The 27798-nt window shown below is 46.2% G+C and overlaps 1 protein-coding gene across 1 annotated transcript in view; it reads left to right on the top strand.

Annotated features, from left to right (window-relative positions):
- Positions 1-27341, top strand: part of SFXN3 (sideroflexin 3) — a 49244-nt gene extending 21903 nt beyond the window's left edge. Inside the window, exons 5-11 of the mRNA XM_040436929.1 lie at positions 872-947; positions 8107-8192; positions 17103-17230; positions 19859-19908; positions 23741-23790; positions 24965-25012; positions 26567-27341. Coding sequence (XP_040292863.1) covers positions 872-947; positions 8107-8192; positions 17103-17230; positions 19859-19908; positions 23741-23790; positions 24965-25012; positions 26567-26663 — 535 coding nt within the window. The 3' untranslated portion in view covers positions 26664-27341. The remainder of the gene's footprint in view (positions 1-871; positions 948-8106; positions 8193-17102; positions 17231-19858; positions 19909-23740; positions 23791-24964; positions 25013-26566) is intronic.
- The last annotated feature ends 457 nt before the right edge of the window (positions 27342-27798 follow it).

Here is a 27798-nt window from a genome sequence, read left to right as displayed (position 1 = left end):
TGCTTCACACAGGATCTTAGTGTTGAATACCTCATTTAGTTTTAGCCTAGGGTGATGGCAGTTGGTGCATCTCAACATCACGTGAATTAAATCAGCATTGGAGCTATCCAAAATTTTTCCACAATTAAACATCTATTTTGGCGTGTAATGCACATGGTTTGGTGAAAACAAAAAGTTTTGAATCTGAATAATATTGATTCTTGTTTTGTGCCCATTTTTATGGTGCAACGTGCAATTATAATAGTGAACAAATTGGGAAAAGTCCAGTAGAACATTTTCAACGTAGAAAGAGTAATAAAAAAAAGTAAGAAAGTTCAGAAATTTTTATCTGTTTTTTTGCACATTTTACTGTTCATTTTGCATCCCCAAAAAGAAGTGTACTGACCACCACAACAACCATGTCAGGTTACAGGTTCACAGGTTTTAGGAGGTAATAATCACCCTCCTAATACCAAAACCCTTACCACCATAAAGTAGCTGCCAGGTGATGGCCCTCCTTATGGTCATGGAGGACAGGGATACTGACAAATGAAGTTTCATGTTATCAACCTTTTGGCTAATTGCTTTAACTTTCAGAATCCAGAAGAATAGTTCAACATTAATCTAGCAATCACTAGACATAAGACCCTGTAGCAGGAAATCATCGAAAAACTGGGAAAAGTGTCGGGATTATTCTTGCACCATATGAATGGTCATGACTTTATTAAAAAAGTGTTTACATTGAAATAAATGTATTGAGATAAATATTTTTATAAAAGTTCTATAAAGACTAAACTCCTACATATTGTATGTATCTTATAATAGATTCAGAAGCATCCATACATTTACCTTATCTTTGTCTTTCTAACATATACTTATATCAATGTTGCAGCCAACTGGGGACAGCCTACGTTAGTGCAACTACCGGGGCAGTCGTCACTGCTCTGGGACTCAAGTCGTTGACCAAGGTAAATATGATGCATTCCTGTCAATATCAATATACTCATCCTACCAGTGAAATAACCCTGTGACATGTCATTGGATCCCCTGCACATCCCATTCATTGTACCATAAAACTCCTTGAGCAAGAAGTCTGGGCTTTCAAGCAATACTGGTCTACTCTGAATTGTAACCATTAGCTTTACCCCTGATTGGTGGTAGTACTTTTAGCAAACTGTAAATGTTGAGCTACATGTACATGTACTATAGGTGGCTTAAAGGGGTTATAATAGATATTGGAATAGATATTGATGACCTATCCTCAGGATAGGTCATCAATATCTGATCAATGAGGGTCTGACACCCGGGACCAGCTCAGATCAGCTTTTAGAAGAGGTCAGACACTCATTTAGTGCTGTGGCCTCTTCCTAGGCCATGTGATGTCACTGTACATTGGTCACATTGCTTAGTTGCAGCTGAGCCACATTGAAGTGTATGGGGCTGAACTGCAATATCTAGCACACTACAGCTGACCAGTGGGGGTGCGGGGATCCGGACCCCTGCCAATCTAATAATGATGACCTATCCTGAGGATAGGCAAACATCATTTACTGGATAACCCCTTTAAGAGGCTACCCACAAAAAGTATTCCTATGCCTTCAATAGGGCATTTCAAATTATTACTGCAATTTACATGCAATAAAAATATTAGTAACATAGTAACATAGTACATAAGGCCGAAAAAAGACATTTGTCCATCCAGTTCGGCCTGTTATCCTGCAAGTTGATCCAGAGGAAGGCAAAAAATACCCTGTGAGGTAGAAGCCAATTTTCCTCACTTAAGGGGAAAAAAATTCCCGACTCCAATCCGGCAATCAGAATAACTCCCTGGATCAACGACCCCTCTCTAGTAGCTACAGCCTGTAATATTATTACACTCCAGAAATACATCTAGGCCCCTCTTTAACTCTTTTATTGTAGTCACCATCTCCACCGCCTCAGGCAGAGAGTTCCATAGTCTCACTGCTCTTACCGTAAAGAATCCTCTTCTATGTTTGTGTACAAACCTTCTTTCCTCCAGACGCAGAGGATGTCCCCTCGTCACAGTCTGTCCTGGGGATAAACAGATGACGGGAGAGATCTCTGTACTGACCCCTGATATATTTATACATAGTTATTAGATCTCCCCTGAGTCGTTTTTTTTCTAAAGTGAATAACCCTAATGTTAATAATCTTTCAGGGTACTGTATTTGCCCCATTCCAGTTATTACTTTAGTTGCCCTCCTCTAAACCCTCTCCAGCTCTGCTATGTCTGCCTCGTTCACAGGAGCCCAGTACTCCATGTGTGGTCTGACTAGTGATTTGTAAAGTGGTAGGACTATGTTCTCATCATGGGTATCTATGCCCCTTTTGATGCAACCCATTATCTTATTGGCCTTGGCAGCAGCTGCCTGACACTGGTTTTTACAGCTTGGTTTGCTGTTCACTAAAATTCCTAGGTCCTTTTCCATGTCAGTGTTACCAAGTGTTTTACCATTTAGTATGTACGGGTGACTTGCATTATTCCTTCCCATGTGCATAACCTTTAATTTGTCAGTGTTAAACCTCATCTGCCACTTATCTGCCCAAGCCTCCAATCAATCCAGATCCCTCTGTAGTAGTATACTGTCCTCTTCAGTGTAAATTACTTTACACAGTTTAGTGTCATCTGCAAACAATGGTATTTTACTGTGCAAGCCTTTTACAAGATCATTAATAAATATATTGAAGAGGATAGGGCCTAGTACTGACCCCTGTGGTACCCCACAAGTGACAGTGACCCAATCTAAATGTGTACCGTTAATAACAACCCTCTGTTTTCTATTACTGAGCCAGTTAATTACCCACATAGAGACATTTTCTCCCAGTCCAAGCATTCTCATTTTGTATACTAACCTTTTATGTGGTACAGTGTGAAATGCTTTGGAGAAGTTCAGATATGCGACATCCATTGATACGCCGCTGTCAAGTCTAGAACTTACCTCCTCATAGAAGCTGATTAAATTAGTTTGACATGACCGATCCCTCATGAAGGTACTCCAAGATAGCATCTCTTAGAAAACCTTCAAACAGTTTACCCTGGACGGATGTTAAACTTTCCGGCCTATAGTTTCCGGGCTATGTTTTTGGACCCTTTTTGAATATTAGCACCACATTTGCTATGCGCCAATCCTTTGGAACACTCGCTGTCAGTAGAGAGTCTGCAAATATCAGAAATAAGGGTCTGGCTATGACATTACTTAATTAACTTAGGATATTACTTGTTCTGTCAGGTCTATTGGTTAATACTAAGTCCAGTATGGCCGTCCCTCTAGTCAGGTCCTGAACCAGTTGGGAAAGGTAATTGTCTTTGGTTATTGCCAAGAACCTGTTTGCTTTATGAGATATACAGGTTTCAGTTTCCCAATCTATATCTGGGTAGTTGAAGTCCCCATAATAACCACCTCATTATGATTTGCCGCCTCGTCTATCTCGTTTAGTAGTAGATTTTCTGTGGACTCTGGTATATTAGGTGGTTTATAGTAAACTCCTATTAGTATTTTATTATTGTTTTTGCCTCCATGTATTTCTACCCACAGTGACTCCACATGTTCATGTCCCTCACTTATATCGTCTCGGACTGTGGGCTTTAGACAGCACTTTACATAAAGGCAGACCCCTCCCCCTCTCCGGTTTTTGCGATCCTTTCTAAACAGACTGTAACCCTTTACATTAACCGCCCAGTCATAGCTATCATCCAGCCATGTCTCAGTTATCCCTACTATGTCATAGTCCTCCTCACACATCACTAATTCTATTTCCCCAGTTTTATTAGTCAGGCTTCTGGCATTAGTATACATACAATTAAGAGGTTTATGTATATTTTTTACCCACCTTTCCTTCTGAACTGTTCTAGTCCCTCCTTCCATTCCTCCCCCAGTTCCATTACCTTGCCCCCGGTCTCTATCTTCCCCTCCTATAACGTAATTACCCTCCCTCCAGTCCCTAGATTAAACACTCCGCCGACCTTCTAGCCATCTTCTCCCCCAACACAGCTGCCCCTTCCCCATTGAGGTGCAGCCGGTCCCTACGATAGAGCCTGTAGCCGACCGTGAAGTCGGCCCACTTCTCCAGGAACCCAAACCCCTCCTTCCTACACCGGTTCTTGAGCCACTTGTTAACCTCCCTAATCTCCCGCTGCCTTTCTTGTGTGGCTCGTGGTACAGGCAGTATTTTGGAAAATAGGTCCTTGTCCTAAGCTTGTGACCTAAATCCCTAAAATCATTTTTAAGGACGCTTCACCTAACTCTAACTTTGTCATTGGTTCCGATATGGACCATGACTGCTGGATCTTCTCGAGCCCCTCACAGTAATCTGTCAACACGATCCGCGAGGTGTCGAACTCGAGCGCCAGGAAGACAACACACCGTTCGATGATCCCGGTCTTTGTGACAGATCGCCCTATCAGTACCCCTAATAATTGAGTCTCCCAATACCAGCACCTGTCTGGCCTGCCCTGCTCTCCTGGTCTCCTGCTTACTGGAGCCGACATTCCCCTGACTGGCAAAGAAAGTGTCCGGCTGCAGCAGTGCCGTCCCTGGACTGACATCCCCCTCATCTGCCAACCATGCAAACTTGTTGGGGTGTGTCAGATCAGGGCTAGCCTCCCTGGCACTCTTTCCTCTACCCCTCTTTCTAACTGTTATCCAGCTATTGTTAGTCTTTACCAGTCTCTTCCAAGGGGAGGAAGGGGTTAACAAGAGTTAATTGCAATGCATCCTACTAGATGCAGGTGATTGATGAGCTACAGCCCATCCATAGAAAGGTGAGAAAGTCTTCCAGATAAGTGATTAAAAAGTTTTAACCCTTTAATATGGACAAATGGAATGACTGTACAAGAGGTTATGGGTAGTGATGGACGAACATCTGCCGGGACGGTTCGCGATCAAATGTTTGCGAACCGCAAGTTTGCGTTGGGTCCCATTTATTTTAATTGCAGGCGAACCTGAAAAACCTTCAGCTCATATTTGCAGCCACGTAATAATTACTAGAAGTGCACAAATAGTCACACAACATGGACAGTGACATACCAGATGTATTATTCAAATTTGCGATCTCCATTTATTATTTTTTTCAATGCGAAATATCGGCAATATATTTTTCGCGTATGCGCAGGCGCAAATGCACTATACAGTACCCAAATGCACTATAAAGAAAGTATATTGGTATATAACACCCCGCTTCAATCAGTTTTTTTGGGGGGTGACTGGTATATCACACCAGTAGAAATTATTTGTTCCAATAACGCTTGTCCCTCTATATACCTGCAGTATCGCGGCAGAACCGCACACAACTGCCGCACAATACAAATGCGCTATAATATACTTTCTAACATAGAAAGTATATTATAACATTGTACAAGGAAGGCAATCCATTAGAATACACATAAAGGTAAAACGTAACCTTTAATAATGTTACTATGAGGGTCCATTCACACGTCTGTAAGTGTTTTGCGGATCCGCGAAACACGGACATCGGCAATGTGCATTCCGCAATTTGTGGACCGCACATCGCCGGCACTATAATAGAAAATGCTTAATCTTGTCTGCAATTGCGGACAAGAATAGGACATGTCCTATTTTTTGGCGGAAACGGAAGCACAGATGCGGAAGTGCGGATCCGCAAATGCGGATGCGGATCCGCAAATGTGGATGCGGACAGCACATTTCGGCCCCATTGAACATGAATGGGTCTGCACCCGTTCCGCAAAATTGCGGAACGGGTGCGAACCCATTTTGCGGAAGTGTGAATGGAAATGATATTCCTCAAAATAAAAATAAATTACATTATTAAAGTTGAAGGGGTTCTGCACTTTGTTTTAACTGATGATCTATCCTCTGGATAGATCATCAGCATCCGATCGGCGGGGGTCCGACACCCAGGACCCCCGCCGATCAGCTGTTTGAGAAGGCAGCAGTGGCGCTCCAGCAGCGGCGCGGCCTTCTCACTGTTTACTGCTGGCCCAGTGACGTCACGACTAGTATCAATTAGCGTGGGCAGGGCTAAGCTCCATTCAAGTGGACAGAGCTTCGCCCTGCCCACGCTAGTTGATACTAGTCGTGACGTCACTGGTCCAGCGGTAAACAGCGAGAAGGCCGTGGCGCTGCTGAAGCGCCGCTGCCTTCTCAAACAGCTGATCGGTGGGGGTCCCGGGTGTCGGACCCCCGCCGATCAGATGCTGATGATCTATCCAGAGGATAGATCATCAGTTAAAACAAAGTGCAGAACCCCTTTAAGCAAAAAGCATAGATGTGGTAGGCAATAACAAGTGCTCGGCGGCACTAAATCAGGTGCTCGGTGGCACCAAATCAGAAACCATATTGTCCTACCACAATCCGGGGGGTTCCAGTGCACATTGATAAATCCAGGAGGGAAAGCAAAAAAGCATCTATCCCTGGGCTAGATGATGATGTGGTATTGAAGGACAGGGTGGGCAAAGAACTGTCCCTGATATTGCCAGGGGGGTGCTATTCCTGCCCTGATAGCCTAACCACAGACCACCCGCCCTGATAAGAGCGACCCTGTCCGGAACCTTACCCTATATAAAAATGGCCCTAGTAAGCCCCTAGCCCCTAGGCCCCTGACTTCCAGGTGATCACTATATAGATCTATGTGTTTTTGACTCATTATAAAAGTATATTATAAGTATATCGCACCCCTCTGTGTATCACACCTATCGATAGCACACCTATACTAGTGCTTAAAATGATTTTTGTGGCCCTATTAGCTAGTGATTTGTGTCCCTAACAGTCTGTCCCTGCTCCACACAGCAACCTCTCCCTACACTGGCAAAACACTGAATGTAAAATGGCGGCCAGATCAGGTCTATTAATTAGGTAGGGGGTATGTCCATGTGCTGAAATGTCTCAATTGGCTGTCCTCTACCACCTGATGGATGTGTCATGGGTCAAAGTTCTTCATAATGTAAAAGAATATGGCGGGCGCGTATTTCTCCATATGTTCGCATGTTTGGCGAATCGCGAACATGCAAAGTTCGCCGCAAAACGACCGCCGGGCGAACCGCAAGGCCATCTCTAGTTATGGGTATAAAAATGTATGGATTTATTAATAAAGATTCTCCACGCTGGAGACAGGTGCAGAAATTTGGTGTGCCCGAATTTAATCCTGGTTATTACAAACAATTGAATTAAGAAGACATCACTGCTATTATCAATCTGTATATATTCTGATAAATGAAGAACCAAAGCCACATAATGATGTTATGAAGCATTGGATTTGCCAATTAATTTTTCCTATGCTGTATGAAGAACTAACGACCGTGTCTGTTTGGTAGACCGCAAACTGCGGCTCCGCAAGACACGAACACCGGCCATTTGCACGCAGCATCTCAGTGCAGACTCATTGATTTCAATGGGTTCATGATCCGCATGTTACAGCCAAAGGCAGGGCGGCCACATGGACCTGGAAGCACATGGAATGGTTTCCGAACACGGCCGTGTGAATGCATCCTAATTCGTATACATAAAGCAGTCAGTACTCACGTTATATCACCATCCGTAAGCACAGGGATCCACATCCCTCCATCAAATCCATACAAAAATGCCGGGACGCAGAAAGTCATTTACTTTATCTTTTTACTAATGCAAATATAAAATACACTTAAACATAGTGTTCACCATCCCAAAGGGCATGGTGGAGGTGGGTAACAGTGTACTAGATGCTACTTGTGACGCTACTTTCTCAAGCAAGCCAATGCTACTTGGCCTTTTTCAACCAAAATACATGCCACAAATAATTAGGGCCTGCAAAATATCCATAAAAATAATAAATAATATTAAAGGGATAAAAACAGCAATATAAAATCTGAAAACATCCTCACATGAATATAAAGATGTATGACAAAAAGATAAGGGTTGACTACCTTCAAAATGCAACCTCTCATTATCACGAAAAAGAAAGGTACAGTAGTTGTTACCAGTGAAAATAGACCAATTATTATACAGTATGTGGGTTTTATAAATTCTGGAAGAAAAATTGACAAGATAGCAGAAGCAAGCGAAGGTAAAATTTCAGCTTTAGATGGGAAAGTTTTTACAATGTGCTTCCACTTTGCATTTATGAACAGTTCTCTCCCATTATGTATTTCAGAGCCTTCCCTCATTAATCGGGCGCTTTGTGCCTTTTGCTGCTGTTGCTGCGGCTAACTGCATCAACATCCCTCTTATGAGACAAAGGTAAGTGTGTTTCTTTGCAGTAAACCATTATGTCATGGACATGAAGAGGGCATTGGCTATTTGTTCAGTCCCACTAGCTTAACCATCACCTTACCCACAACCCCTCACCCTAACCCCTAGAAATAAACACACCACACCACTGCTTGGATTTAATCGGCCACAGCAGCCGTTTATTGAATAAATACAAAATATATAACATAATTTAACCAATGACGAGGGAGGTCCTAGAAGCCCCAATAACATCATAAACGCTGGAACACCTGCGTCTCCATCTTGCCCCCAGCCGTTGAACCCAGCTCGGAGGCAGCAACTGATGGACGCGTAATTAGTTCCTACCAGCTCCTCAATGAGAGTCCAGCCCCTCCCGCGGGGCCCTCCCATCCTCAGGTACCACCATATTCCTCCACTTCAAGGACCTCCCCCGCCTCCAAGAACGCGCAGCTTGACCCCCTCAACCCTGCGCGTCCCTCCACATACGCAGAGCTATTTCCACACCACTCTGGAGCCCCAGAGACCACAAATCCGTTCCCACCGCATTCAGGTGCACTCCATCTGCTCTCCAAAATGCACCCTCACCCTTCTCCAATACCTCATGCCGCACCACAACACCGCCATTCCTCGCCATAAACCGGCCCACTGCTCTATTCACCTTGATCCGAGCCTTATTAAGACTCTCCACTGACCTCGCACCCCTCCACGCCTTACGCGGAACAATGTCCGACCAAACTGTGATCACCCCCGGAAACAACGCCCAGATCCTGAGCAAGTCAAACTTAACGTCACGAACCAATTCCCTAAAAGGACGCTTGCCCAAATCATTCCCCCCCACATGCAAAACCAACACATCCGGAGGCCGATCCAACCGAACGAAATGATGCACCTCCCGCAACACTCCGCCCCACAACATACCTCTCACGCCTAACCACCTAACCGTAGCCAACTCCGGACTAATACCCAACTGTCGCCCGCTCGGCCTCACATCCGCTCTGATCGCACCCCAGAACACATAGGAGTGCCCCAAAATCCACACCAAAGCCGCCGTCGTCCGACCGACTCCCAACGCCCAATCCTCCTGATCACCTCCTCACTGGCGCCCAGCCTGGCTGCCTCAGTTGCTGCACCAATTCTGAACGAATGACCAGAATAATCCTTGACCGGCACACCCAAAACCTTTAAACATTTTTTAAAGACCGCCAGAAACTGAAACCTCGACAAAAAGGAACCATCCTCATGCCTCAGAAACGGAACCTCGTTACTCTGCAGACCCGCACCATAAGACCCTGCACACCGGACTGGGCACATACTACACCCTGGAACTGAAAACAACGTAAAACGCTGCCCCCTACTCTCCTGATCCGTCTTTGACCTGCGAATCCGGACATGCAACCTATCCCCCGCTAACTCGACATCCTCACTCCTAAGCCCCCCCACTCTACTAACACTGTCACACACCAACTCCCCCAAGCAGAAAGCACCGAAAAACGCCAAAGCAAACGCAGCCTTAAACAGCCCCAGCTCCCACCCGGAGCTACAAACACAACTCAACTTCTCACCCATTTGCACCAACAACTCAAAAGACACCGGCCTCCGACAGTCCGGCACCCTGCCTGCACCCCTACGTCAACCCTTCAAAACCTGCCGCGCAAAAAAACTCTTAGTCAAATCCGGTAACCCCCGCAACTTAAAACCAAACGCTACGCCCGCAATAAGATGATTCACCTTTGACACCGACCACCCCTCGCTCTTCAACTGCCCCAACAACATCAACAACCTCACATCCCCATCACCACCACCAGCCCCCCAAGTCCCATTCCAAGTTTCCCAGGTCGTCCACGCCTTACCATACTCCCTCCAAGTACCCGGACTCAACGAATCCCTCAACATCCCCATCACTTCTCCTCCAGGATACCCCACAGCCACGGCGGACACTCCAGACCCTCCACCTCCGCTTCTGGCGCAAGAAGCCTGAACCGCTCCCACTGTAAACGAGAAAGAGAATCCGCCACTGAATTAGCCACTCCAGCCACATGTTCAGCCACCAACCACATGTTAATCGACAAACATCGCAATACCAGAAACTGTAACAGCCTAACCACCGGCGGAGAAGATGCGGACAAACTGTTGACAGCCTGAAACACCCCCAAATTGTCACAATGAAAGCGCACCTTCCTATTTTCTAATTTCTCGCCCCACAACACCACCGCCATCACAATTGGAAAAAGTTCTAACAAGGCCATGTTCCTAACCCACCCACGACTTACCCATGAATCTGGCCACACGCCCGCACACCATTGTCCCTGGCAATAGGCACCAAAACCCACCTCCCCCGACGTGTCCGTATATAACTCAAAATCCACGCTATCACACAACTCCGCCATCACCAAAGACCTGCCATTGTACTGACCCAAAAACTCCGCCCACACCCTCAAATCCCCTTTTAACTCCTTCCGTAACCTGATAAAATGATACTGCGCCGATACCCCCGCCGTAGCCGCGGCCAACCTTCTACAAAAAATTCTACCCATTGGCATAATTTGACAAGCAAAATTCAATTTACCTAACAATGACTGCAAATCCCGCAACCTAATCTTCTCCCTCCCAATGGCCCTATCAATCTCCTGACGCAAATCCACCAACTTATCCTGGGGAAGCCTACACTCCATCAGCTCCGTATCTATAACAATCCCCAAAAAACACAATTCCGTCACCGGACCCAACGTCTTCTCCCGCGCCAACGGTACCCCAAAGCGCGCAAAAACCGACTGCACCGTATGCAGCAACAACGAACAAACCCGTGAATTCGCCGCCCCCAAACATAAAAAATCGTCTAAATAATGGATAACGGATGAACAACCTGAAACTTCCACCACTACCCATTCTAGAAACGAGCTAAAGGTCTCAAAATACGCACACGAAAGAGAGCACCCCATCGGCAAGCACCTATCCACAAAATATTCCCCATCCCAAAAACAGCCAAACAAACCCATGCTCTCCACGTGCACCGGAAGCAAGCGAAACGCCGCCTCCACATCAACCTTAGCCATCAACGCCCCCCCCCCAACCGCCTCACCCATTTTACAGCCGCATCAAAGGAAGTGTAGACCACCGAACAAAGTTCAGGATCTATACCATCATTGACCGACGCCCCTTTCGGATAAGACAAGTGATGAATGAGCCGAAACTTGTTCGGCTCCTTCTTCGGCACCACACCTAGCGGAGACACCCTCAACCCCCTAATCGGCGGCTCCTTGAATGGACCCGCCATCCGCCCCAACTCCACCTCCTTCCTCAACTTCTCCGCCACCACTCCCGCGTGAACAAGCGCAGACCTAAGATTCTTAGGAACCATAGGCCCCGCCGTAACAACCGATGGAATACGAAAACCAAACCTAAAACCATCCCCCAACAAACCAGCCGCAACCCGATCCGGATATCTATCTAGGAACACCTGCATCTCTTCCACCCGCACCGGCGTCCGTCCCTTTTCCAGCACCCTCACCCCCCCTATTCCTTCCCCCTTTGAAGCAACGGTTAGCTCCATGGGCTCCCCCACACCCCGTGCACTCGTGCTTAAATTTGCACTTGGCCCCAAATCTGCAATTTCCTTCATTGAAAAGGAAACACAACCCTTTTGCCGATGCCGCTGCCAAAGCACCCGGGGATGACCCCCCGGACTCCCCCAGAAAGGACTGCCCAGCTCTAGGAGGCGCCGTCACCCTCAACCACAACCCAATATCCTTATGATCCCACCGGATATCGGGTCTCACCGCCTTACGCTGCCGGAACTGCTCATCGTAACGGAGCCAACCCACACCACCATAAACCCTATAAGCTTCCCCAATAGCGTCCTGATAGCAAAACAGCGCCGAACAACATTCCGGAGACCTTTCCCCAATGACACTTGCTAATATGACAAACGCCTGTAGCCAATCATCAATCGATGCCGACGCTTATCCTCATCCTCCTTTTTTTCCTCATCCTTCTTACCCCTCTCCAGGTTAAACCTTTCTAATGGGAGCAGCGAGAATATCTCCACGTACTCACCCTTCCAGATCTTTTCCCTCACTTCCTGCTTCAAATGAGCCCCCAGCGGCCCCTCAAAGCACACGTACACCTCACCGCGAGCCCTATCATCCAACCTCTGCACCTCCTCCTCTCCCCCCGCCTGCGTCTCCACTGACACCGACCCCGCCGTAACCACCTGCGTCCCTGCCCCTGACCCCGGCACCACTCCCCACCCCGGCAACGGAGACCCGGCGCCAGCCCCCATACCTGACAACCATCCCGCCAATCCCCCCAGAAACTGCCCCAAACCCTTACTAAAATCACCCATGGTCCCCCCCCCCCACCAACCGGGAAACCCTGCGCTAACATGGAGCCCCAAGCAATCTCACCAGGCACCACGGGCGCTGTTACTCCCGCTGCCGTAGATCCTGACTCCCGCCGCACGGACACTTCACCGTCATAGCTCCTGGACGTCGACGGCTGTTCCTCCTGGACCACCTGCACGACCCTCTGCACCACGCTGGGCGGACACCGGGACGAGACCGCGGCACCCACCACTGCAAGGGGACCTTCTTCCACACTGCTCAAATCTTCTCTGGACCTGCGCTGGTATTCGTCTCCCACCAGTGCAGCCCGAGGAACCCGGATGTCATCTATAAGCCGAGTGGACCGCCCGCTGAAGGAGGGACTGGGCCGGTCCACCGTTCCTGGTCCTGAATCCAGTTGCACAGCCGCAAGGAGCGGGGGAAGGGGCGTCCCGCTCCTCTCAGGGCCCCGCCGTGTATTGGGATTTCTCCCATGGCGAGAGCGGCTCGCGGAAGGCTGAGCGGCCGCTCTCAGCCGCCGAGGGTCCACAGGGGGGCTCCCTACTCGGCGCCGGGCCCGGGGGGTGACTTCAGGGCTTAAGCGCGCCGGTGGAATACTCCGCTGCGGCCGGGCAGCCCTAACAATGGGGGTAGCCGCAGGAGCAGGTGAAACTATGCATGCACCAACCTGCTCCTGCAGCCAGCCAGGCCCCCGCACCTCCGCTTCTCTCCGCAACCTCTCCAGCATCTCCTCCACCGTCATCACAGGAGCCGACATGATACTGTCCGTCCGTTTCAGTCCCCTGGCCGCACTGCTCTTACTTCCGCCTTCTTCCTCTGCCTCCGCTCTGGCCACGCCCCCCGCCGCCCTAGCAACTCGCGCCTCTTCTCCAATCCCGCCCCCACTCACATTTTACCCTTTCCTCACCTGTCCTTCACCGCCAAGCCCCTTCATGCACGTCCTCCCCCACCGCTGCGCTCCTGTCCGGCCTGACTTTATACTGACTGATTCATGACAAGTTGTAACAAACCAGGATTCGGCCCCCTAACAGATTTGGGTTAATGAGGTTCTCTGGAAATAATAACTTTTTATCTTATTTTATCTTATATCTTAAAAAGATAACTGGAGAACAAGAAATTTTTCTCCGATACAATATATTACACAATTTCATATATTCACCTGCACTATTGATTTATGCAAAGTTGCGCGAAAGTACAGTGACCACTAAGCCTCCTCAGAGACATGTCCGTATTCTCAGAGTAAGGCCGCATGCACATGACCATGGTGTGTTTTGCGGTCCGCAAAACACGGATGGCGCCCATGCGCGTTCCGCAATTTGCGGAACGGCACGGACAGCCTTTACATATAACTCCCTATTCTTGTCCGCAAAGCGCGGGCAAGAATAGGACATGTTATATTTTTTTGACGGGGCCACGGAACGGAGCAACGGATGCGGACAGCACACAGAGTGCTGTCCGCATCTTTTGCGGCCCCATTAAATTGAATGGGTCCGCATCCGAGCCGCCAAAACAGCGGCGCGGATGCGGACCAAAACAACGGCTGTGTGCATGAGGCCTAAGTGTGCTGGCCGTTCCGTGCATTGAGGACTGCAATTTGCGGTCCCCAATGCACGGGCAACATCTGTGCGGTGTCCGCAGACGAATGCAGACCCATTCAACTTGAATGGGTCCATGATCCGTCCGCACTGCAAAAAAATAGAACATGTTCTATTTTTTTTTTTGCGGTGTGGAGGCACGGAGAGGAACCCCACAGAAGCACTCAGTAGTGCTTCCGTGCCTCTGTTCCGCACCGCTCCTTCCGGATTGCGGACCCATTCAAGTGAAAGGGTTCGCATCTATGATGCGTTGCGCAAACGGCCAGGGCCCATATATTGCAGACTTGCTCTTTGTGTGCATGAGCCCTAAATCCCCAAGTTCCAGTTCCTGAACTGGTTTCCAACAGAAACAGTCAATAGCAGACAACTTTTCAATCAGACAATCTGAAGATCTAGAGAGAAGGATCTCGATTAGACACAGGTAGATGGCCAAAGGTTGAATGACTACATAGGAAAAAATCGGAGGTCTAGGCAGCCCAGATCAGCACTAATAGACTGGACATGAAGCCAGAGCACACTTTGCAACACAGATATTAGAATTGTTTATTGAGCTAGAAAATATGGTTATCTGGAACTTGTCACAAGGTTTTACTCTTCTAAACTGTACCTACCAAGCTGTACGCCTATTCAAATGTCCTGCTTCATATGCAAATTTATTCTCAAGTGTTGGACATATCTGAACCAGGCAAGTGTTCTGGACTATGGGCACTAAGCCAGACCCTATGTCTTTGATTGAAGATCTTGAAGTACCTTCTAGGTCATTGGCTTCTACAGTCATTCAGCTGCAACAAAAATATCAAGTGGAAGGCACATCTTTGAACCGCACATGAAGACCTCCATTTTGTGAAATTTTTGCTATGGTCAATAAAAGGCTGTAAAAGCTGATGACCCCGAAGTTACATTGGCACTGGCGCATGCACAGAATGAAATCAAGTCCTCTCCCCAGAAGAGGGCTACCACTCTGCGCACAAGTCAGTTCTCTGCTTTATAGAGCTATAAATCCATGTCTGTAAATAAAAAATATGTGTGGATGGTCTAGGAGGCATCAACCACCTTTATCAAAGGTAGAATACAAAAATTGAAGACGGTCGGCACTCCTCTGGCAGAGTCGTGGTGCCCGTGTCCAGGGTATGAAAGCCCACTCACAATATGAAACAAAGGACCGGCACTTCACTGATGAACAAATCTGTGGCTTTATTGAAGCATGGAGGAAACAGCGCTGTTTCCTCCATGCTTCAATAAAGCCACAGATTTGTTCATCAGTGAAGTGCCGGTCCTTTGTTTCATTTTATCAAAGGTAGAGGGACTAGATTTGTGTGGAAAGACCAGGTCATTTGCATGGTCCAGATGTGCCCCAGTGGACACTTAATTATTTGCATATGGCTGAAGAATTTTTCAAACTAGTTTTTCTAAATAATGCAGGTATACTGGTGAGTCATAAAACATGATGAGAATGATTTAGAGGGGTAAACCTGATGACAGGTTCTTTTTAGCTGATGTGTCATGGGATTCTTGTGTATTGTACCTAAAAAAAAATGGAAAAGTGTCTCATATGTGGCCCTGGAACAGCAGGTGGCAGCAGAGAGCAACTCCAGGAAACCAGCTCAGGAGAACGGAATATTATGATGACTGCACGGTAGATGTAGGTTGCAATAGTCGTCTAATTGTCTGTAGTCGATTTAGGGCCAGCTCCTACTGCTCTGTTGTTTGGATAAGTCACCCCATAATGAGCCTCATATTAAAACTTGGAACAGCTAATGATTATTTTAGTCTCCACCCCACCCTGCACCTTGTGTCCATGGTTGGACCGGCCAACCAGTACCAAACTCTGACACAATAATGAACCTCTACTAAAACAGGGCCCCAGGGTCTAGTAGAAGATAATTTGGAGAAGACCCTGGAACTAGTACCTAGCTATCCTATTAGATCTTGTTGATTAACCATGCATGTGAAATAACAACAATTACTTAAAAGTGGACATCCATATTATACACATGTCCTCTGGTGGGCTTAAGAAACTTCAGTCAGATGCTGTGTATCTTTTCCTTAGTCTCCAAGGGGCAGATTTTATCAAGACTGGGATTTTGTACACCAGTCTTGATATCCCCTATGCTCAGGGGCGGACTGGGAATTTAAAAAAAACTTGACCCCAATGTGGGTCCAAACTGACAAAGGTGGAGCAACACAAGTAGGTAGGGTCAGTAATATCATAGTGCAGCACAGAATAACATCCCACAGAACCAATTACCACAGTGCAGCACAAAATACCTCCCCAGAAGCTGCCCCTCTGTGGTGGCCATCAATAGCTGCCACGTTCTGTCCTCCTCATCCAATTGTCTCTAAAATGGATATGGAGCAGTAGGCTTAGGGGTTGAGATGTGGACCACAACATCATGCCAGCCCTACCTTCAGCATTCTTCCTGGACTTCCTGCACTAATAATGATTCCTCTAGTTCTCTCATTAGTATGTACCTGGCAAGTGGCAGTGAGGGGAGCTCGAGTTGCCCTATGGACATGGGCCCACCTGGAAAATTCCCTGTAAGGTCTATGACCAGTCTGCCCCTGCCTGTGGTGCTGGAGGATGAGCCTAATTTATGGTGAGATGCAGGACTTGTCATAAATTAGGTGCATCCCCTGCAGTCCGTGTACCTAAACTGAAATTTACGGCAGTTCGGAGACTCCCACCTTTGCCACATCCCCTACTGTGCGAGAGCACAGTAAGAACTCACAATGGCATTAAAAAAGCTGCAAACATGGGTTTTGCAACTTTTTTCCACCAGAAAACTGGCGTAGGAAGATAATAAATCTCTGCCCTAGTGCTCTATATTTATTTTTTCACTCTTGCCCTCCATCATACCTTGTGTGAGGTGCCAGGTAATGAAGCAGACCGCCTTAGCATTCACCCTCAAGTTTAAAGTCTCAGTTTATCGACTTTTTTTTTTTTAGAATTTCTCTTATGATCTAACTATTGATGTATTATGCAGAGAATTGAAGTTTGGGATCCCCATTACAGATGAGAATGGAAACAGACTGGGAGAATCTACAAAAGCTGCTCAGCAGGCCATTGCCCAGGTGGTGGTATCTAGGATTGGCATGGCAGCTCCGGCTATGGGTGTGTATTGTATGGTTAAAATTCTTTACCTTGGAACAGCAACACCTTGTTTACTGTGGTCCTGCTGAGGTCTTAGTTGCTGCTGATATTTGATGAACTTTCCAGAAGATTTTCTTCCTTTGTTTGAGGTTACTTACCACCATGTTCGGCATTTCATGGGATAATTGATATTTTCCTGTAAGGAGTGGAACCTTTTTCTACTACATGCCTATGCATAGTAATGTTCGTTAATTAAAAAATAGTAATCGACTGGAAAGGTCATATAATACCAAGCAGCATGCTTTTCACAAATCCCTTTAAGCATGACGCACTTTCTTATTTGAGGGCAGATTTATTTGTTTATTTTTTTATTAAAAATAAAAGGGGGAAAAGAAAAAAAAATATCCATAGGTATGAATTATCCAAAAAGGGAAACAGCTACATTTCTGATGCACTGTATAAAGTGTTTCTTTAAAGAGGTCCCATTGCTAGAATCCATAATATTGTACTAAGGGCTCATGCACACAGCCGCTGCCCGGCCATGGCCGTATTATGGCCCACATACAGTGGGTCTGCAATAGACGGGCACCGGCCGTGTGCACCCAGCATCACGGATGCGGACCCATTCACTTGAATGAGTCTGCAATCCAGGAGATGTGGTGCAGTGCGGAACGGAGGCATGGATCGGAAGTCCACGGAAGCACTAGGGAGTGCTTCCGTGGGTTTTCGGTCTGTGCCTCCTCACTGCATGCACCACTTTTTTGCGGTGCGGAACGTCGGATGCGGATATCGGACCCCATTCAAGTGAATAGGTCCGCGTTCCACATGTGGCGGCCCTACGGTCGGTGCCCGTACATTGCAGACCGCAATTTGTGCTCTGCAGCATGAGCCCGGCCAGCACACGGTCGTGTGCATGAGCCCTAACAATCATTTCCCAGAATGAATGGGCTTTAGCTCTCCAAAAAGTTCCTAAATCCTTTTGGCTCTGCTTCAGTTACTGGAAACCTGTAATACAATATTCCAGGCTAGTGTAAGCAGGGGTGCACCTAGCCTTTCTGCTGCCTAAGGCAAAAACTGAAACGGCACACCCCTTTCCCAATGCCAATTATTTTACCTATCCCCTACCCTTCAGGCCATGGGCCTTCGGCTGCCCCCCTCTTGCCTCTACCTGGTGCTGCCTGAGGCGATCGCTTCAGCTTGCCTCATTGGTGGTGCACACCTGAGTGTAAGGTGCACACGGGTTCTTGACGTGGTGCGCCATGCCTTCCAAACAATCAGAATAGACCCACATTCCCAAGGACACCACTTTTCTGTCCCAACAAAATTGCTCTATCACAGATCGTTTCATCCTGGAACTGGTACCAGGAAAGTCAATTACAAGTTTAAGGGGTATTCCACACAAGTAAAACAATGTTCCTAGTCTGCAAATGATAAAATCACCGTTTAGCTTTCCGTTCTTCTGATCCGTCAGAAGAACCGAAAAAAAAATGAATCTGTTATTTTGAACATCAGTTATGATCAGTTTGGATCAGCGAGGGGACTATAAGATTCTTTATTTGCAGGCCATGGGTCATTATTTTATTTGTGCCAAAATACCCCTGTAATGTATTTCTAGCAGCAAAAGAAGCATTCAGTCAATCACTGGTGAGCTCCGGGTGTGAGGCCCTGGAAGAACATTTTTGAGAAGTCTTCTTGTAAGCTGTGGGAAGGAAGGGCGTGCCCTCCTATCAATGCTTGACCCTAGGGAGCATCGGTGTGAGGATTGCCACTGTGAAATAAGGGCTCATGCACCCAGCATCACTGATGCGGACCCATTAACTTGAATGGGTCCACAATCACGGAGATGCGGAACGGAAGCACGGATCGGAACCCCACGGAAGTGGCGTTTCTGTCCGTGCCTCTGCACCGCCAAAAAATAGAACATGTTCTATTTTTTTGCGGTGCGGACGTATCACGGACCCATTCTAGTTGAATGGGTCTTGATCCGTCCTGGCACCTGCACGGCAGTTGCCCGTGCATTGTGGACCGCAAATTGCGGTCCCCAATGCACGGAACGGCCGCACAACGGCTGTGTGCATGAGCCCTAACTGTTGCACCAAGAGCCACTACCACTCCAATCCTCCTCTCCTCCAGGGCTTGTGGCAAATACACTGTGAAGTTGCCACCTCGATTTGCGTGTTGAAAATCTGCAGCGTTTTACAAAACCGACAATGTGGATGAGTTTTTCTGAAATCTCGTCCACACAAAAAAAAATCTGCAGTGTAAAGTGAGCCGCAATGTGAATGTCCAACCTGCAGCATGTCAGTTTAGGCCACGGAGTTCCACTGGGGATTTCTCCCTTTGCAAAGTAGAAGGTGACAACAGAGGTAACTCCACTGCAGATCTGTGTCAGAATCTCTACGTAACTCATTTTGCTTCTCATTCATTGGCAAACTCTGCAGTGGATCTTCATGTAGATGTGCCCTTTCACTGTGCCATGCACCCTTGTGCTAGTCAATGAGGCAAGGTCCTGACTTTTGTAATCTTTTATCTCTGTGTCATGCTCCGCCTCCAGGCCCTGCACTATTCAGAATATGGATTACTTTTACCTGGAATGTTCCTTTAGTGCTTAGTGTCCAAATAATCAGCAATAATTTGCTTTTTTCCTAGCAATCCCCCCAGTGATAATGAACATATTGGAGAAGAGAGCATTTCTTAAGGTAAGCATTTATATTACTGGAAACACACGTCTCAGTATTGACCCCCCCCCCCCCCCCCCCGATTCAGGATAAATTCTCATTCAGTTAGGGCCCATGTGCACACGACCGTACATATTTTGAGGTCTGCAAAACACGGATCTGCAAAAAAAAACATGTTACGTCCATTTTTTTTTGCAGACCCATTGTAACTATGCCTGTCCTTGTCCGCAAAACGGACAAAAATAGGACATGTTCTGTTTTTTTGCAGAATGCACACGGAATGCACAAAGAGTCATTTCCGTTTTTTGCGGCCCTATTGAAATGTATAGTTTTGCATATGGGCCACAAAAAAGACCAGTACGGACATGGACAAAAAATACGTTCATGTGCATGAGCCCTAACACTGCACATTTAGTCAGTGCAGTAAAATGCTGTATATTAAAGAGGACCCATCACCTCTCCTGACTTGTCTGTTTTAGTAACTACAGTACTTACATTCCCCATATAATTGCAATTCTGGAGCTTCTACTCTTATAACTCTATGTTTTATCATTCAGAATTTTATGAATGAATTACCAGAGGCCCGCCATAAAGGTCTAAATGGGTGTTTCCATTCACAGTCTGACACTGTCCAATCAGTGCTGCCAGTGTAAGACTGTGCAGGGACATCCCCCCAACTGGTAACACCCATCTAGGCCTTTATGGCAGACTTCTGGTATTTCATTCATAAACTTTTAGAAGGAATAATATGAGGAATGGCATGGAAAGGTTTTCTGCAAGATAATGTCACCATTTTGGGATACATATAATGCATTAAAAAACAATGTATTCATTTTTTGTGGGGGGGGGGGGGGGGGGGCAGCACCATTTCTGGATTCCAGTTATCTCACCCAGCTAAACTGAAAACCCAGGTGAGATACACACCGTCAGCCAGTGGCGGATCCAGAGCCTGGTCTCGAGAGGGGCACTTCCAAATTATTTTCTGTCCGCCGCCACAAGACTACACAGTGTAGAGGTATACTGTATATTGTGTGGCACAGTGTAGAGGTATACTGTATATTGTGTGGCACAATGTAGCGGTATACTGTATATTGTGTAGCACAGTGTAGAGGTATACTGTATATTGTGTGGCACAGTGTAGAGGTATACTGTATATTGTGAGGCACAGTGTAGAGGTATACTGTATATTGTGTGGCACAGTGTAGAGGTATACTGTATAATGTGTGGCACAGTGTAGAGGTATACTGTATATTGTGTGACACAGTGTAGAGGTATACTGTATATTGTGTGGCACAATGTAGCGGTATACTGTATATTGTGTGGCACAGTGTAGCGGTATACTGTATATTGTGTGGCACAGTGTAGAGGTATACTGTATATTGTGTGGCACAGTGTAGAGGTATACTGTATAATGTGTGGCACAGTGTAGAGGTATACTGTATATTGTGTGACACAGTGTAGAGGTATACTGTATATTGTGTGGCACAATGTAGCGGTATACTGTATATTGTGTGGCACAGTGTAGCGGTATACTGTATATTGTGTGGCACAGTGTAGAGGTATACCGTATATTGTGTGGCACAGTGTAGAGGTATACTGTATATTGTTTGGCACAGTGTAGAGGTATACTGTATATTGTGTGACACAGTGTAGAGGTATACTGTATATTGTGTGGCACAATGTAGCGGTATACTGTATATTGTGTGGCACAGTGTAGCGGTATACTGTATATTGTGTGGCACAGTGTAGAGGTATACCGTATATTGTGTGGCACAGTGTAGCGGTATACTGTATATTGTGTGGCACAGTGTAGAGGTATACTGTATATTGTGTGGCACAATGTAGCGGTATACTGTATATTGTGTGGCACAGTGTAGCGGTATACTGTATATTGTGTGGCACAGTGTAGAGGTATATCGTATATTGTGTGGCACAGTGTAGAGGTATACTGTATATTGTGTGGCACAGTGTAGAGGTATACTGTATATTGTGTGGCACAGTGTAGAGGTATACTGTATATTGTGTGGCACAGTGTAGAGGTATACTGTATATTGTGTGGCACAGTGTAGAGGTATACTGTATATTGTGGGGCACAGTGTATGCTATATGTGTATAACAAACATATTTCACATTAAAACTTACAATTACTTGACTTGGCCCTTGGGGATCTCGGACACCACTTTAACACTTTGGCTGGGGGGCTCGGTGGAGCTGATGTTGTGTTTTATCCTAATGAGAAAGATTTCATAATAAAGATTTGGAGACGGGGCAGAGGGATAGCAGAGCAGGGAGAGTCTGGTGCTGCTACTAGGGGGCTCATACCATGGGGGAGTAATAAAGCCCACCATAATGCCCCCCCCAGTAGAAATATTTCTCCTTATAATAGACAGTGAAAAAAAATACCCCCTTGTAATGCCCCCAGTTGAGCTAATGTCCCCATAGTGCCCCCATAATGTGCCAGTATAAAATACCCCTATATAGTGCCCCAGTAAATGTCCCCATAGTTCTTCTCTCCCCCTTCCTCCTAGTGCCCCCCATAATGTAGCAGTATAAAATGTCCCATATATAATGCCCCATTAGATGCCAATTTGCAGGTATAAAATACCCCTTCTTAGTGCCCCCTGGAGATGACCCCATAGTACTCCTCTCCCCACTTCCCCATAGTAGCCACCATAATGTGTCCCAGTATAAAATGCTACTGTACAGAGCCCCCCATATAAAATGCCCCTTCTTTGTGGCCTCAGTAGATGCCCCTATAGTGCCCACCAATAATGTGCCCGTAAGAAGTGCCCCAATAATGTGCCAGTAATAAGTGCCCCCAATAATGTGCCAGTAACAAGAGCCCCCATTACATGCCAGTAATAAGAGCCCCCCATCACATCACGTGCCAGTAATAAGAGCCCCCCATCACGTGCCAGTCACTGGAGTCCCCCCAATCAGGTGCCAGTAACAAGAGCCCCCTAATGTGCCAGTAACAAGAGCCCCCCCTAATGTGCCAGTAACAAGGCCCCCCCCTAATGTGCCAGTAACAAGAGGCCCTCCTAATGTGCCAGTAACAAGAGCCCTCCCCCCCTAATGTGCCAGTAACAAGAGGCCCCACCTAATGTGTCAGTAAAACTATTGTACATATAAAAAAAACTTACCTCCATGTCAGCGATGCGGTGCAGGCCTCTTCCGGCCTGTGTCCCGCGCTGTACGACTCAGGCGGCTTAGTGCCTGCAGCCTATCTGAGGAAGGGGAAGGGACACTCCTCTCCCTCCCCTGCCCGTTCACATTTGCAGCACAGCCATCTGTATCGCTGTCCTGAGGATGACGATACAGATGACTATGGAGATGAGCGCTTCCACAATGGAAGCGCTCATCTCCCTGTGCCCTGCGGCCGCCACTTCTGAGCAGCTCGGATCCGCCAGTGCCGTCAGCCCACCTCTATCATGCACTTCACCACAGTATGATTATTTTTATTTTTACCCCCATTTCAGGGAAAATTTTTCCTGAAATTCAGATTGAAGTCCTCGATTCGCTCAACACTAATGGCCACCACTGCATTCAGTTCAGCACCTTATTCTTGTGATCAATGGTCCCTGCAGTCTGACCCCCACTAATCAGATACTTATTCCCCATCCTGTAGTAGATAAGTTCCTATTGTGGGACAACCCCATTTCATATATTCTCCAGTAAATGGGATGCCAGAGGACACCTGCTGTGTGTTACTGGAATTTACAGAATGTATGATAGTGGAAACGATTTAGATCTATAAGGTCCACCTTGTAGGGAGGACGTATGGAATCACCGTCTGCATAAAATCTATTCTGGTTGCCCTGAGTGATTTGTATCTCTTGTATTCTGACGACAGCGCTACCCCTGGATGAACGCACCACTACAAGTTGGCCTAGTTGGATTTTGGTAAGTTTGTTGACTTATGTTTATGAACACTCCGGTATATCTGCCTGTATACATGACGTCTGTCACTGGTGAGAAGGTGGGGAGACAGGGAGAGACGGGGGGATCACTCTCCTCATCAATACAGCAAACTCCTCAAGAATGGTTTGTGGGAGAATCCTGAGAAAATTTAGATTGTTGGAAAGTGCGGTGTTGAATGCATGGAGTTGTCCAGGTACTGTGTTAGACCTGAGTTTTGGGGAAAAAAAGCCAAAGATATCCCTAACGCTTCAGAAGCAGTACTTTGCCTGGTAAACGTATTACAGAATCTTGAGGCGACTCCAAGACCCCTGATAGATCGCCTCCTGTATTAGACTAAATGGAGAGCAACTGTACAGAAGAAAGAGTATCTCTTTCCACGGGAGGACCTGGCACATCAGGACACACGGCATAATACTTTTATTAGACTGTAGTTGCACTGCAGGGAAATCGAACACTTGCGTGCGTGGTGTGCTTCCCAGTGATTTCAATGGGACTTCCGAAAATAGCCAAGTATGCCGCTCGGCTATTTTCAACACTCCTGTAGAAATGAATGTAGGATGGCCGTTGTGCCCTTCAGCACTTTACCGGAGGTCCTCTATGTTCAAGATACACTGCGATTTTTTGTAGCACGACTGATTGATTTTAACTATTGAATGACAGATGCAGTCCACAAGATCGCATTCATCTGAATGCCTTCACTTGGACTGCAGCTGTAGTTACAGTAGAGAGTTAAAATCAATCAGTCGCGCTACAAATAGTCGCAGTGTATCCTCACCCTAAGGGTCCATTCACACGTCAGTAAGTGTTTTGCGGATCCACAAATTGCGGATCCGCAAAACACTGACAGCGGCCATGTGCACATCACCGGAACTATAATAGAAAATGCCTATTATAGCGGACAAGAATAGGACATGTTCTATTTTTTTGCGGAGACGCGGGCCGGAAGTTTGGGGCCGCGGAACAGAAGTGCGGATGCGGACAGCACACTGTGTGCTGTCTGCATCTTTTCCGGCCCCATTGAAAATAAATGGGTCCGCACCTGTTTCTCATAATTACGGAACGGATCCGGACCATTCATACGGACGTCTGAATAGAGCCTAATACTCAACAGCATCTGCATAGAATATAAACCTCTTGCTCTTTTTTTTCATTTTAGTCTGGTGTTTGCAACTCCTTTGTGTTGTGCACTTTTCCCTCAAAAGAGGTAAGTAATGAATCCACGGAACAGGTCTGTAACAGTGATGGAGTTATTTGTTAATTATTAATGCTATCTGAAATTGTTTTGTACTTATGAAAGGATCTATCTATCTACCGTATTTTTCGCCCTATAAGACGCACCGGCCCATAAGACGCACCTAGGATTTTGAAGAGGAAAATAAGAAAAATAATATTTTGAACCAAAAGGTGTGCTTTTGGTGGGTTTTGAACTAATGGTGGTCTGTGGATGACACTATTATGGGGGATCTGTGGATGGCACTGTCATGGTGGCATCTGTGGATGGCACTGTCATGGGGGCATCTGTGGATGGCACTGTTATGGGGGCATCTGTGGATGGCACTGTTATGGGGCATCTTTGGATGGCACTGTTATGGGGCATCGGTGAATGGCACTGTTATGGGGGCATCTTTGGATGGCACTGTTATGGGGCATCTTTGGATGGCACTGTTATGGGGCATCGGTGAATGGCACTGTTATGGGGGCATCGGTGGATGGCACTGTTATGGGGGATCATTATGGGGGCATCTGTGGATTGCACTGTTATGGGGGCATCTGTGGATGGCATGACACTGGTATGGGGGCATCTGTGGATGGCATGACACTGGTATGGGGGGATCTGTGGATGACACATATATAGCATCTTATCTAATGTGTTATCCAAAGATCCCCCATAACAGTGTCCCTGTGTAGTGAATGGGGGCCGGCATCTGGTTCTGTAATGGCAGCGGGGCCCGGTGCAGTTACTGTATTCTACTACACCGGGCCCCGCTCACAGTAGTATCATCATATCTAACTTGTAGGTATTGTTAAACTATTCAAATATCATCTGAAATCCAGTGCTTTGCTTACTACTAACTTAGTAGCAGTGGGGAGGCCGGGCGGGCGCTCGCAGTGTGACTCACTACATCATGCACCTGCTTCATTCATAAAGTTGGCAGAGCAGGCGGGTGATGTAGTGAGTCACACTGCGAGCGCCCGCCCGGCCTCCTGACTGCTACAAAGTTAGTAGTAAGCAAAGCGCTGGATTTCAGATGATATTTGAATAGTTTAACAATACCTACAAGTTAGATATGATGATACTACTGTGAGCGGGGCCCGGTGTAGTAGAATACAGTGACTGCACCGGGCCCCGCTGCCATTACAGAACCAGATGCCGGCCCCCAGCCCCTCCTCCCTCTCAGCCGATACACCCGACGGCCGCAGCATTCGCCCCATAAGACGCACACTGCTATTTTTCCCCACTTTTGGGGGGGTGCATCTTATAGAGCAGAAAATATGGTATTTACATCTATCTATTTACATCTATCTATCAATCTCTCTCATGTCTATCTATCATCTATCTATCTATCTATCTATCTATCTATCTATCTATCTATCAATCTCTATCTATCTATTAATCTCTATCTATCTATCTATCTATCCATCCATCTATCACATCTGTTTTTAGCTGTGTTTTAACTTAGCTCCCTTTCTTTCTTTCTTTCTTTCTTTCTGATTCTGGAAGAAAACCTTTACTTTCTCTCTTTTACTATCTCTTTAGCTCTATGAAAGTATCCAGTTTGGAGCCGGAGGTCCGTGATCACATCCTAGCAAAGAGCCCCGGTACAGATCTTGTATATTTTAACAAAGGACTCTAGACATGGTCCATATAGTGTCTCCATACTGAGCAGACCCTATAGGAACGTTTGTGTCTACAATACACTCTACAAGCTGCTACTATACATTGTATTCCTCCATGAGGGTATTTCCAGCCTTCTCAGGTATAACCAGACACAGTGTAATGTTCTGTGAGGTTTGTGATTGGGTGTTTTCCTGGTAAATTGAATACATTCCAGTTATAAGTGACATTTCCCAGGACTGATTTTATAGGTTATACTAGACCTTTGAGAACTGAAAACAAAAATAGGCCTAATTCATATTCATATTCAGGCAGATTTATGAAAATTGTCTTAAGAAATATTTTATTCTCTGCTCATAGCAACTAGGGATGAGCGAATTGACTTTGGATGAAACATCCGAAGTCGATTCTCATAATACTTTGTTTGAATACTGTACGGAGCCAGCGCTCCGTACAGTATTAGAATGTATTGGCTCCTATGAGCCGAAGTTATTACTTCGCGAAGTCTCACGAGACATCGCATAATAACTTTATAAATCAATTTCTACTGTAAAAAACTTTTTCCAAACTCGGCTTCGTTTGCAATTGGTACCTTAGAACCGAAGCCGAGTTCGGGAAATGTTTTTTTACAGTAGAAGTTGATTTATGAAGTTATTGTGCGAAGTCTCTTGAGACTTCACAAAGTAATAACTTTAGCTTATAGGAGCCAATACATTCTAATACTGTACGGAGCGCTTGCTCCGTACAGTATTCAAACGAAGAATTATGCGAATCAACTTTGGATGTTTCATCCGATGTTGATTCGCTCATCCCTAATAGCAAACAATCAAAGTGCGGTTGGTTGCTATGGGTAACAAAGACAATTTTTAGACTGTTTTATACATCTTCCCTATTGCATTTGATTAATATACCAAAATATATTCTTAGTAGTGGTAGGTTTTCTCTAGTCTGAATTCAATAATGATCCCTGCAGAATCATATAAAAGCATAAATGCCTCATACAATCTGAATGTGTGTTATATATTATTTGGTCTACAGCATTTATATGAAGATTATATTATTATGTACTGTATAAAGTTATGTGACATACATGATAATGATATTTACATACATCATGCATTTACATGACATCAGCAGCTCCTCGTTGATTTCCA

The sequence above is a fragment of the Bufo bufo genome, chromosome 6 (genome assembly GCF_905171765.1).
Source record: "Bufo bufo chromosome 6, aBufBuf1.1, whole genome shotgun sequence".
NCBI classification, from domain to species: domain Eukaryota; kingdom Metazoa; phylum Chordata; class Amphibia; order Anura; family Bufonidae; genus Bufo; species Bufo bufo.
The sequence above is the reverse complement of the archived record's forward strand: the minus strand, read 5'-3'. Positions and strand labels throughout refer to the sequence as shown.